This window comes from Helobdella robusta, assembly GCF_000326865.2.
Source record: "Helobdella robusta unplaced genomic scaffold HELROscaffold_4, whole genome shotgun sequence".
Taxonomy (NCBI): domain Eukaryota; kingdom Metazoa; phylum Annelida; class Clitellata; order Rhynchobdellida; family Glossiphoniidae; genus Helobdella; species Helobdella robusta.
The window spans coordinates 3,209,319-3,223,628 of record NW_008704902.1 but is presented as its reverse complement, the minus strand read 5'-3'; the positions used below and the strand labels follow the sequence as shown (position 1 = coordinate 3,223,628).

The 14,310-nt window shown below is 31.5% G+C and overlaps 2 protein-coding genes across 2 annotated transcripts; one reads left to right on the top strand and one right to left on the bottom strand.

The window, feature by feature from the left end:
- Positions 1–1,103: 1,103 nt before the first annotated feature.
- Positions 1,104–5,465, top strand: HELRODRAFT_66644 (hypothetical protein; the record flags this gene model as incomplete). Its single annotated transcript, XM_009024198.1, has 11 exons — positions 1,104–1,328; positions 2,060–2,214; positions 2,392–2,537; positions 2,807–2,931; positions 3,205–3,298; positions 3,550–3,655; positions 3,910–4,129; positions 4,380–4,506; positions 4,618–4,753; positions 5,060–5,189; positions 5,361–5,465. 11 exons carry the CDS (start codon positions 1,104–1,106, stop codon positions 5,463–5,465), a joined length of 1,569 nt encoding a protein of 522 aa, XP_009022446.1.
- A 4,516-nt stretch (positions 5,466–9,981) lies between these two features.
- On the bottom strand, positions 9,982–12,808 carry HELRODRAFT_162380 (hypothetical protein; the record flags this gene model as incomplete). The annotated part of the gene is made up of 4 exons (XM_009024602.1): positions 9,982–10,608; positions 12,159–12,311; positions 12,499–12,526; positions 12,798–12,808. The coding sequence occupies 4 exons, from the start codon at positions 12,806–12,808 to the stop codon at positions 9,982–9,984; spliced, it is 819 nt and encodes a 272-aa protein (XP_009022850.1).
- Between the last annotated feature and the right edge of the window lie 1,502 nt (positions 12,809–14,310).

Below are 14,310 nucleotides of genomic sequence, written 5' to 3'. Positions count from 1 at the left end.
TAAGAAGACGATCGTGTACCGGGGCGTTTAGGTTTAATTCAGAGCGGATCTTAAGACCCATCTGAGTAGCGCTGTTAAACATCGCGGAAATAGCGCTTTATAAACTGATTGATTGAATAAATATATCTGTTAAGTATTTAGGAAATAATTTAGATTGATTGCTTATACCGTTACTTAGACATCTTTAAAGCTGATAACACAAGAATTTAAGCGATTTATACTTTATAGGAACCTTGTTACAACAAACATTGTAATAATATAATATTTTAATATGCATGGAACAATGTAATATCCATGGAATATTAGATTTGAATCTTACTAAGCGTTTTAAACTAAATGCTCAAAAACATGAAAAACTCAAATTTATGGCATTGAAAACAACATTGTTTAGAACAATATTGAATATTGCGTATCAAATATTTGTAGCCTAATTGTAGATAACTTGATTCGGTTGTATAAGTTGCGTTATTCTTTCATATAAGAAATTTTCAATCGTGCACTTGGTCGGTTTACCTGACTTAATGTTTGTTACAGGTAAAACTTTAACAATGTCTGGTTTTAAATAGCATATCAAACAATGGGCTGAGGTCGCCTATATATTTCAATTGAATTCATCGCATTAGTAAACAGACAGAAATTAATGCCGTTGGTTTCGTTACAACACTCAGCTAAATTTTAATAACAAAAATTAAGTGCTGTTAATTTTATTCGTTTCCAACGTGGACATCGCTACATCTCTTAATGGCGCTGGTTCATTGAGTTTATTTGTAGGGGTGGGGTTCGTCATTTCAACTTCAAAGTAATCGTTTCATACTAAGAGGATAATTTATATTTTTTAACATGAAATCATTGAATTTTTGTGATTCGCTACTAAATACAAATAGCTGTCCCACCGAATTGAAACGTAACGGATCATATACACAGCAGCAGAAAGGAAAAGAAAAACAGGTGATTGATTGGTTGATTAGATTACCATTACTTTACTTACTCACAACTATCACTTAATTGTCAAAACTACTTGCTTAATTTATTTTACTGTTGACTTTCATTAATTTGTAACAAGATATAAGATTTTTAAAATCAGATGAATTCTATTCTCAAGGATGATCATTTTCATTTTTTCATTTCAGAATTTAAATAAAAAATATATCCATGGCGAATCAAAAGAAGATGTTGAAAGTTTGGAATCATTTGAGGAAACGCCACTCATTATAGCCATTTTAACGTATTTGGGCTATGGTATTTTAATAGTATTTGGTCATATAGGGGATTTTTTAAGAAAATGGAATGTCTTTTACAATCCATTGGTCACTGAGAAAGTTGAAAGTGTTGGTATTTTAATTATTTAAATTAAATTAAATTAGTTTTTCAAACTTAATTCAGCATTTTTCAAATTTCAACATTTATTTAAGATTTAATTAAATTAAATAATTTCTTACAAATAAATAAATAATTTGAATTATATTATGTATGTTTTTATTGTTTTTATAAAAATGACTACATTTCTTATTTATTCTTAATCTTATTATTTTTCTTTAGAAATTTAAAGTGTCTAGCTTCTAGCAGAATAATGTTAATTTAACTCAACATAAAATTTCTTTCCTCTAAGTTAAGATTTGAGTAAATCTTTTAAAAAGTTTATATACTTTGGTAATTTTTTATTAAATAATAATTATTGTTGTTCCATTAGTTGTCATCTTCTTAATTAGTGAATTTAATTGAGATTTTCAATACTGTTAACTCCAAATTTTTGACTGTTACATTTCTTTCTTTAGTTACTTTTTGTATTTGTATGTTTATTCATTTGTTTTCTCACATACAAATTATGTATAATGTATGTTAAAATGTGTCCTTCCTTGAATACTGCAAAACAACTATAACTTGTATTTTTATTATATCCAAACACATTACTAAAAATTTGCTTTCTTTGGTGAAGGATATGATCTTTCTAATTTTTCAAAAATTTTGTTGATCTTTGATTAGGATGTGATATTTTTCATTCATAAATTTTGTATTTGAAGTATTTAAAATGTACATGTTGAATGATGACATTATAAAGGGTTTTGTGCCTCTCTACCAAAGTTTTGAAAGTTTCTACACTAGGAACTTGTACAGAAGAATTAGAGATTGTTGGAACCGTCCGATTTCATCGGTTCCTGGGGCGACGTTCGAGATCATCGATCGAAAAACAAGTGATCGAGGCTGGACTTTTCAGTTAGTTTTTTAGCATTATAACAACTAATTTAATTCACCTGTATTTGTGAAATTTTATATCTTATGAAATATTTTTAATTTTTAAGCTTTATGATGGAAATGTTTTTTTACTACACTTCTTTTTGAATTGGTTGATTACAGCTTAGCTGCAAATTATTTATTTATGAATTATGACAGTTTCACAGGCACAACAACGAAAGCATTGAACATGGGTTCCTACAATTATCTTGGATTTGCTGAAAACAAGGGAAGATGTGCTGATGAGAGCCAACAGGCTACAGAACTATATGGACCTAGTACATGCTCCACTAGACATGAACTTGGTGGGATTTTTTAAATGCAGACATATTATTGGATTGCAATTAACTTCATTATTTTGTTGTCAGTGTATTTGTATATGTGTTAATATTAAAGTGTTGTCTTCATGCTTTGGACTGTGTTATTTTGGGTATGTTTAATGAGTGTAGTCTGGTTTTTACCTGCAAGCAATGGAGATAGCTGTAATTATAATTAAGTATAAATAACTGATGACGAGGATGAAGATGAACATGGCACTGACGAATATAAAGATTATGGTGATGATTGCTTATAGGAAATCTCTCTCTGCACAAAGAACTAGAGAGTCTGGTGGCAGAGTTTATTGGGGTGGAATCGGCAATAGCATTTGGCATGGGTTTTGCTACAAACTCCATGAATATTCCTACCCTGGTTGGAAAGGTAGTGCTTGTTGTTTGAAGCATGATTAATAATTAGGTTGCTTTATAAATGTAGAGGAAATGTGTTTTCCTAACTTTTTGTCACTACAATTTTCACTAGTCTTTGCTAACTCATCTTCACAATTGAAAGTCATATAAATGTTTTTATTTTATTTTAAAGTGCTCAACCATGCCACAAAGGATTTTTACTGGCACATTCATATGCACATTTATGCACATTCATATGCTTATATTAATATACTATTGAATGAGAGTTGTTACAACATTGTTACAGGGTTGCTTGATACTGAGTGACGAACTTAATCATTCCTCACTAATTCTTGGGGCCAGATTGTCAGGAGCTGTCATCAAAACTTTTAAGCACAACAGTTAGTATTTTTTATTTGTTTATTGTTAAATATTTGACTTTCAATTTTTAAAGTTTATTCAATTAATTTTTTTTTTAAATAAACACAGTAACTCCTGTGTTTTAATCTTTATGTAGTGTTGCAAATTGGAATCGTTGCTTAGTGTTCAATTGAGAGTGACTTGCATGGTATTTAAAATATTCAATGACATCATTACATCAACTACTTGATGACATCATTGCATCAACTACTTGATGACATCATTGCATCAGACATGGAAGACCTGGAAGAGAAGTTGAAAAACTATATAATTGATGGCCAGCCTCACACTCACAGACCATGGAAGAAAATCTTGATCATCGTTGAAGGAGTTTACAGGTAAGCTCTTTTTCATTGGTTTTCCTCATTTTTTTGAGATGTGAATTGTTTTATGTTTTGAATACAGCTTAAATTGGAGTCAGCAAGTTTATGTTGATTTTGTAAAGTGATAATTTCTATTGATCTGTCTGCACTTGGTTGTGCCGTGCGTGCGTCTGGTTATTTCAGTAATATCAAATATTTAATTGCAAATCTCCGGCAATAAATTTCAACTGTACATCATCCAAACATCATTAACCTTAATAAAAAAACAGCATGGAGGGATCAATTGTAAAGTTGCCAGAGGTAATCAGATTGAAGAAGAAGTACAAAGCCTACTTGTACCTTGATGAGGCGCATAGCATTGGAGCCCTGGGACCAAGGGGCAGGGGTGTGGTGGATTACTGGGGGTGTGACCCAAAAAATGTTGACATCATGATGGGTACTTTTACCAAAAGTTTTGGATCAGCTGGGGGATACATTGGTGGTTCGAAGGTTAGTTGTGCCTACTCACTCTTACAATATATCATTACTACTTTTTAGAGTACAACTTACTGTTGATGTCTTCATACTGCCCTGCCATTTTCAATTGTTATAGTATCTTTAACCTTTTCGTTATAAATATAACTAAGATGATGCATAATTTTTTAGATTAATTAATTAGAAAATTTGCAATGTTCCGTACAAATATCTATAGAGAACATTTTTTCAAATTTTTACAAATAATTTTTGAAATGATGAACAGAAGCTGATAGACTTCATAAGGTTGAAGTCCCACAGTGCCTGTTATGCATCGAGCATGTCGCCGCCTGTGGCACAGCAAATCATCTCCTCAATGAAGGTCATCATGGGCGTAAACGATCCAGCTGAAGGTTTCATTCACTTGCTTTTAATTCCAATTTAAATATGCCAGATTCTTTTGATATCGTGAATATGTGTGGTTTATTGGAATATTGTTTTTTTTTTTATTAATTTGATGTCAGGCAAAAAGAGGCTAGGACAGCTGGCATGGAACAGCAGATACTTCAGAAGACGTCTGCAAGAGATGGGATTCATTATATATGGCAACATCGACTCACCAGTCGTTCCGCTTCTACTTTTCTGTCCTGCCAAGATCGCGTATTTTAACTTCTATTTTATTTTTCATTACAACAGCTTGGATTGCAGAGATTTATTCTTCTGCATTTGGTTTAGGGAATTCATCATGAAGTTTAATTTTAATGTATTGTTAAATAGTAGAAATTATTTATATATATTTGACATCAGAGTTTCAAAATATTTTTTTTAGTTTATGGTACGATTTTATTTGAATATTTAATGAAGGTTTATAAAAAAATGCATAGCAGGTAACAAGTTTGGCAAGCTCTTTAGTAAAATTTGTAAAGGATATTTTTTTATCACAACCGTATCTGATATTTCTTACAGCGCTTTCAGTCGTGAGTGTTTGAAAAGAGGTCTGGCAACGGTTGTTGTTGGCTTCCCAGCTACGCCCATCATCGAATCCAGAGCACGATTCTGCCTCTCTGGAGCCCACACTAAAGAAATGATTGACACTGTTAGTTTATTTTTAACTTCTCATAGTTTACTAAATTTTTTAAGTAATGTTTTCTAATTAAGTATTTCAACAAAGGTGAATGAATTTAAAAAAGGCTAAAGTCTGATTTACTTGTGCAATGGGTTATTAATAATAGGATTTTTTTAAAATATCAAACAAATGCACATGCAGGCTCTGGAGATCATTGACGACGTTGGCAGCTTGCTATCTTTGAAATATTCTAGAATAGAGGGCGTCACATTTTCTGAAGATGATAAAGACTTCAGGGCCAGGTAGATCATCTACTTGTTCGTGTATTTCTTATAATAAACCACCATAGACATCAAGCAGCTTTATTTCTAAGATAGTATTTTGCTAAAGACTCTCCATAATTAAGTTTTTTCGTGATTTTTTTATAATATTTGTTATAAAAATCGTACAACGATATAATCATCATAATTTTTTTTACCTCTCGCAACTTCAAAATACTGCTACAGGTACCCCCACATACCGATCCCTGAACGGGACGCCGAGTAGTTGGGTGGCTCTGGTGGGCCACTTTCTGAAACAACTCATACTCAAATGATGGATTAACCATTATTAACATTCGCGATGATGTGATGTCATTAATTTCTAATTATGATGGATGATGCAATGTTATTAATGCGTATATATACTATATATATATATATATATATATATATATATATATATATATATATATATATATATATAGAGGTGATGCAATATTATGTTGATGTTATTTCTTTTTGTTGTTTAATACTGTGGGTGGTGTTTCCATTTTTTTATTTTATGTTGATGTAATTGGTGGTAAGCTTGATGGTTTTCCTTTTATATATTTAATGTGATGCCTTGACGACGGCAGACATCAATCAACTTGTGTCACTACATCTCTTTGTGGTGTGTGATGAAGATTGCGTATTATTAAAGATGTATTAGCATATGTGATGAGGATGTTTTGGACGGTGCTTCAAATTTACTGTTAACGTGTAATGAATGATATCATGTGAGCCATGCAAAGAGCATTCAATTGTTTAACTTATTCATTAATTCCATCTACATTATATATTTTATAATGAACACGGCTTATTCATTTCTGTTTCAAAGATGTATGAATCAAGGATGATCCTTGAAGATGTCTTCGAGATGAAAAATTTTCAGTTTTATGCTTGCTTATTTTTTATTTTTATCAATTGTATGAATTTGTGGTTTGCTTTTTATCTTATTTTTTCGTTTCGTTTTGTATTTATTTATTTAAATATTTATTTGTTTAAATTGAACACAGTTTTTTATTTTTATGCTTCTTTGACAATCAAATTTTTTTGAAATAATAAGAATCTCAGAAGTGAATGACGAACAACCGACCAGTAGAATAATTGGGCGGCGTTGTTCGTTTGAGGATCTAATGACGATTTTTACTGAAGAACTTCTTTACATTTTAAATGCTTATCATTGTGCGTTCATGTTGGGCTTGATAACTTCATTTTCTGTGTTGGCTATTATTTTCTAGCTGATGGATATTTTGATTATTATTTGCAACTCATTTCTATTGTTTTAGTTATTATATACATAAGCTTGTGATATTTGAAAACCCTGATGCCACAAATCATAATTTCAAGATCACTTCACTCAACAAACAAGTAGATCACAATTAATTCATGTATTTATTTGGTAATACACAACATTTGAACTGCGTATGTACGTGTGCTTGTTAGGCCTGACCATGGCTGTTGTAGTCGATTGAACGTTAGCGCAGCTCATTCAGTTACTTGAAAAGTTAAACATATTAAGATCCAGTAAACAAAGTTAAATCATTATTGTCATTAGAACTTTGTGGAATGTTACCTTGCTAGTTGTGCCGGTTATTGCATGCGGAGTTTGTTGATGGAGTTGTGTACGTAATCGACTTGGATGAGTGAATTTTATGAAATGTCCAAGTGTGTCGGATACAAATAAAAATGGAAAATTTCTGAAAAGCAGTAGGGAATAAATTTATGCTGATCAAACTTGCAAAATAGTGTAATAACTTTATGGTGAGATACAATCGAATGTAAACTGACTTGCGAAGCTAAAGGAACTCCTAAAAGTTTGAGGATAACGAATGAACCACGTTTTTAGGAGTTTTAGGAAAGTTATGTGCTGAAGGGAGATGAAAGCACCTCAATGGATAAGATAGAACCTCCTCTATCAAACAAGCACTGAATGAAACGTTTTTTGGTTCACAGAAAAGCTTTTACTAAAGTTTTTCATAGTTTTAACGAGCAAAAAATTTGATAAGAAATGTCATATTTCATGTACCTGAAAATTTTTTGAATTTTATAACCATTTAATAACCAGCCATTTCATGTTTTAATATTTTTCCTTAACCGGCCTGTTAATTAAAAAGAATAAAATTTTAGTTGATTTTTCCACTAAAGAATTGAAATTATTATTTCTTTTATTTTCAAACAGGACAGAAAACCAGCTGCAAGGCTGCAAAATTTTAGTTACAATACAACCGGTGATGCTATGCCGGGAAAATGCCGTGCAACAAGGTGTACGGTAAACTTTTTGCAGTGTAACATGCAATTTTGCATTTGTAAGTTTTGTGAAGTTGAAAGAGAAAGATAAGCTTTTTATTAAGAAAAGTTTATGAATAAAAATGATTTAGGTGTCCGTTTCGAATTTTGTTTCAGTCGCCATAAAGCATTCATGTGAATTCAGAGTATTGTACTGTTGTGCTAAATTTTACAGCTCTTCTCACAAGTTATGTATATATATATATATATATATATATATATATATATATATATATATATATATATATATGTATATATATGTATATATATATATATATATTTATAATATTACACCTATGTTCATAAGCTTAGAATCATTTAGAAGAAAAGCATACATAAATTAAATTTGAGGGGATTTGAATTAAATCTCAATGGAATCAAGTTGCATTAAGAACGAAGCTACACAATCTTTATTAATTTCTTTCAATAGCCAAAAAATGTCTGTACACAGACCCATTCATTTCATCAATATAAATTCATTTCGGCAAATTTGATATAAAATCTTTTTGGCATATAGGACAGCATTTTTTATATAGGAAAACACTCTCAACGTGTTTATAAACGTCTGAACAACGTTTAGCGATAATTTGAATAAAACGAAACACAAAAGATAAATATAGGAGCACCTCAAATGTTACTGCTAACGTAAACATATGCGTCCTATGCGACGATCATGGTGAATTAGAAGTGAAATAAATATAGAAATCTCAACGTGATACATCACTCCAAATATTACGCCTAATGCAGTGCCTCCATGCATTATTTATAAAGTATACATCTCTACCGCCGCTCCTTCTTCCTATTCAGCGGATATTCATAATGTTTCCAGTCTTTGTTCCCGGTTTGGTGTGATGATCTACGCTAATTTAAAAGCTAGCAAATTTTCAACCGATGGTCTGCGTTTTCCTTCTTCACAGCATTTTTGTACTCACCCTGCCATACATCTTAACTACATTAAACACATACTTGTATCCAGGTTAATTGAATGCGGTTTTCAAATTGAACATTGCGCATAAATAAATAATAACTGTTGTTCTGCACATTTCTGTCCTTTCAACAATTTCTTAAAACGATGCTATTTTTTACACTTTCCTGTTATTCGAAAAAAATTGGTAACTGTATCTCTATGAATTTCTGTTGGGTGTGTGCGTTAACTCAGTTATGCAAATTAGAATATGTTTCTATTTGAAGTTTTTATTTTCAGCTTTCATGTTTTTAGAGCTTAACGTGAACAAAAATAGCTAAGTGTATTAAATACTTTTTTATAAGCATTCAAGAGATGAAAGTGTGTTGTTTTTTGGTATTATGTTTTATCTGGCAACAGTGAAAATAATTTTTACAAAAAATTTTAATTTAAATTTGTTGCATGATGATCGATTTACAAGACTAACTTGAAAATGATTTTTAAAAATATGAAAAATAAATTTTCATCCATAACACAAAAAATTCCTTTCATTTATTTCCTCATATTAAACGTTATTTTTAATTAATGCTTGTTAAAACTAGTTTGTTATTGATACGAAACAAGTGTATAACAGTCAAAACGAAATATAAATAAATAAAAATATAAACATAAAAAAATATATAAATGGAATTGTGGGGATCCCGCACCCCTCTCTTGGGTCCGACATCGTATATTTCTTACTTTAAAAAGCGACAAGCACATACGTCTGCTCTAGCCGCACGCACTCATTAGGCAAATGATTTTGGTAGATTTAAACATCTTTATTCAAATTTTGATTGGTTATAAGTTTTCAAAATTATTATTTAGATCTGTAGTAAGAAGAATTCTATCCATCAGGTACACTGTAATAAATAAGCGTTATCAGTTCACAAATACACACGTCAATACAAAATCAACAGCTAGGAAGAAGCAGCAAAAAATCGAGTAAGCCAAATAACCAGGAGGAACTTATGGCAGTTTATGCAGCTGCAGCACAAATGCCCCCTCACCCTGGAAGAACTCGCAAATGTTTATTTAAATTATTAAGTTTTTTTTTTGGCATGCAAACAACTCTATTTATTATATTTGATTATTTTATTACAATAATTTTTCAATATTATTTATAATAATAAATAATATTCATAATTATAAATTACCAATCAAACACTTCATTAACATTAGATAATAAAAAGTAAATTGTTAACGGCTTTATTTTGCATCACACTTCACCTAAGAAGAAGAAATTATTTTAAATTTAATTTTCATCATAAAAACAACTCGAAAGGAGTTTTTAGAACTCACTGGCAGCCACGGACCAGTTCCTGCGTATGGTACCATCGTTCGAAGGGGAGTGAGACTTTCGTTCGGTTGAGTCGAGACGGGAGGGAGACGGCCTCGAGACCACTGCATCCTGCCTCGAGACCACTGCATCCTGCCTCGAGACCACTGCATCCTGCTTCTCGTTTATTCTGTTCAGTAATGTTCTGTGGAATCTATTTTTTTCGTTTGCTTGTTGGAGATCGTTTGGATCTTGATGCACGAAAGCGTTAGAAGGAACTTGAACGTTTTGATTTTTGAGATGTCTGTTATTATTCGCGCACAGAACTTCATGAACAGCTAAAACGTCGGCAGTGCTTACCTTACAAAGGCCATTCATTGGCGTCATCAAAGATATGGAGGATATTTTGTTTCTGTTTATTTGTTTGAACCGTTCATCCTCGCTCAGTCCCCTGCCGCTGTCTGAATACGAACTGTCGCTTTCAATCCCGCTGCCGTCCGATTTTAAAACGTTTCGTCGCATTTTCTGCATTTTCCATAGCGGTGTGGCTGTTTGGCTGTTTGATCTACTAGTCAAGTCACTGTGGCAAGTACATTTTATTGGAAGGAGGTTCTCATTTAGTTCCATGCCTGTCGTGACCTGGTTAATGGAAAATTTTGCTTGTTAATAAAGTTAATCTAAATTATTCAAACATTATTTAAATTATTCAAAGTTTTAACCCCAAATGACAAATCGTTTGAAAGTTTATTAAATTTTGTAAAATATTATTACAAAACTATTTGAAACACTATTTTTTCGCGAACGTATTAATGATGTTTTGTTTTGCCTTTGATATAGAGACAACATTCAGATGATTAACAGTAAATCAAGTTGCACGATTTTGTCATACCAATCAACATTGGATTGAAAATGGTAGCACACACAACACAATGCAACAAACATAGCGCAAAGTTTCTGACAGCGGTGACATTTGATAACTGTTTGATAATAACATTTCAAATCTCTAATTAGTCCATCTTTGAAGCAAGCAAAGTGAACGGCGTAAATGGCGTTGGTTTGATTGGAATGAATGAAAGTGGCAATTAAATATTATTTAATAGGCAGGTTTGAATTTGTGAGTGTGTGAAAATTCATTTGTTTTTTCAAATTATTTTTCTATGTTTACGCTTCAAAAAATGCAAAAATCAAATTTCAAATAAACACAATAATGAAACTATGTAAACAAGAAACCGCACGAAAAAAAGTACTGATGAGTGCAGTGCTCTCATAACAAATGCTCAAAAACACCAAGTGTCATATTTATGTTGCAACTTATTTCATGGCCGATAACATAATATCAACAAGAGCAACAATAGTAATAAAAAAATTACTACTACTACTACTACTACTACTACAACTACTTTTACTACTAATACTACTACTACCACCACCACCACCACCACCACCACCACCACTACTACTACTACTACTACTACTATTACTATTTATTTCAATATTTCAATGTTTTTTTATTTATTCATCAAATCAAATCAAACAATTGTAAGAAATAAAAATGATACGGAGATCAAAAAAGAAAAGATCTTATGATAGACCACCGTTATTACTACTACTATTTATCACTACTACTACTACTACTACTACTACTACTACTACTACTACTACTACTACTACTACTACGACTACTACTACTACGACTACTACAACAGCAGCAATAGTAATAAAAATATTACAACTATTATTATTACTTTTACTACTACAGCAACAATAGTAATAATAATAATAGTAACAATGATATTATTATTAATTATAGTTAACGATGCTTTTGAAATCTGATATCTGCGCGAAAAACTGTCCCGAATGAAGCCTAACAACGACATTAAGTTTCAAGTCGGTTCGCATTTTTGGCATCAAACGCCTTTCAAAACATATCTTCTCCCTCTATTCTGTTGCAAAAAAGGATAAGGATTTTTCTAATTTGGGTTTTTCAATTGAATGTGATGATCTTTTAATGTTATTCCAGGTGAGTAATAATACGTGTGGCTACCTATAAAATATAGAATGATTTTTAAAATTTGCACGTTCATGTATAAGTCTCAATCTAAGTTATTTCCTAAGTATTTATCAGATATATTAATTGAACCTAAACACCCCGGTTTACGATCGTCTTCTTGTTCTCGCTTTTTCTTAACTCGTGTTAAACACTCTTTTGCCAAATCTGCTTTTGCTTTATCTGGTCCTTTTTTCTGGAACTCTTTACCTACTTCTCTGACTACTTCTCCATCACTTGCGAAGTTCAGAGCGGATCTCAAGACCCATCTGTTTTCAAAATTCCATGAGGAGCGCTGTTGAACATCGCGGAAATAGCGCTTTATAAGCTAATTGATTGATTGATTGACGATGTCGATGATTTATCATATTAAATGGTGGAGGTGCCTGGTCCAGCTGTTTCAGTGAACTGTTTTGTATGTAGAGAGATATTCGCCCACCATGTGCAATGCGTCATGTCTTGAATGCCGTGTATTTACCTACGTGCACGCTGTTTTTATTGCTCAAGCCTCTGAGAGAGTTGAAATAATAAAGAATATATAAATCTAAGATAGCTAAAGCCACAAAACATCTGATACATACGATCGTATTGATGATAGCAACATTAATATTAACACAAGCCATAGAAGTAAAAATAACGCGGCATTGATGTTTTTGTATTGACGCGAATTGAATTGAGGAGAGCACTTAAAGACAGCAGACGAACAGGCTGAATAATATCTGATCGAATTTGAATGTCGATCTATCAGAGAGACAATAAAACTGCCTGCCCGTCGTCGAACCTGTCCGACATATTATTCCACCATCATTTCAACTTCGTGTTGTGATCGCCTTCTTATACCCGCTCTTTTTCTCTTGATATTCTCGATGTTGGAGCATTTTCATGTCTCAAAGAAATTTTACGCAAATAAAAATGAATAATAATCTTACAACGTCATTTGCTACAGTTATAATATTAAGTGGATGACTTTGAATCACGTTGAAAAACAAAATTCAAATTTCTTAAAGTAATGTTATCGAAAATAAGCTGTTTGCCATATATATAAAATATAACATTTATTTGTCATCGTGAGTGATTAGCCTAAAAACAATGTAAATAATTTGTCGTCCTCGTCAAGATAGCATTGAAATTAAATTGAAGCTGCAGTGAAGTATTCAACCACTGACTAATTCCAAATAAGAATGCTTGCGGGTCCTGTGTGACTCCTGTGTGACATTAGTCAACTTGACATTTTGCGGTCAGGCCACTCGCCAACCTTAACATTAACATTCCATTTTTAACAACGAAACATGGAAAAAAACTACATCCAGTTTGTTCTATTGGAAAAATGTTAAATTAAAGAACGGTCGTAAATTTCACGTCGTTTTCTTTTGAAGTAGTGTGCGTAGCATGTTTAACTCGAACGAATAAGAGGCAGCAAAAATTTATACATGCAAAAAAGCTAGAGATAAAATCAACGAATTCAGTTGAAAATAAAAATTTAGCTGGCATGTCAATAAATTTAATTTATTTCCTAGTACTTGTAATTGCAAAAAATAACTTGCAACTCAATACGAAAAAAATCAACATTTTAATTTTTTTTACATTTTAGAATTGTTTCTAATTTTCAAAATGCCTGGTTTCAAAGAAAAAAATATTTTGCAGATTACTTTTATATCTTTCACATCATTCTTTAAATATTTATGCAAATGTATTATGCTATTTGAGCACAGCGCACGCTCATTAGCAAAATTTGTTATAGTCTTTTAAAGTCTATCAGCTCAACAATTTAATTTTTAATAGGCAGATGGTTCAAACATGGAAGGAAAATAACCAAACATTCCAATGGGTCACAATTAATTGTTGGCGGATTTAATAAAAAACATTTTAACTATATATAAAAATATATATACTTATATAGCCTACAAAATGAACAAATTTAAATTTGAAGTTTAAAAGAAGTTTTAAAAGTCTTAATTCATACAATGATAAATGAACATTAAAATTCACTTCAAAGAAGATATCTCTTTATTACAATTCTTATCAGATTTTCAAAATGTGTGTCTTAATCGTCGTTGTACGTCTAAATTATATCTGCGAGTTTGGCATATTTTCTACGTTAGTTATTTTTTAGCCTGTTTTGGTTTAATTTAAATTTGAAAAAAAATTAATAAATACAAAAGCTCAAATCAATAGAAAACCCAAATCGATACCTAAATTAAACAGGAAATAAATTTTTGTTAAATTTATTCACAAAAATATTTCTTACATCAGAAAACTCTTTCAAAAAGATGGAACAATCAAGCAAGCAGGCA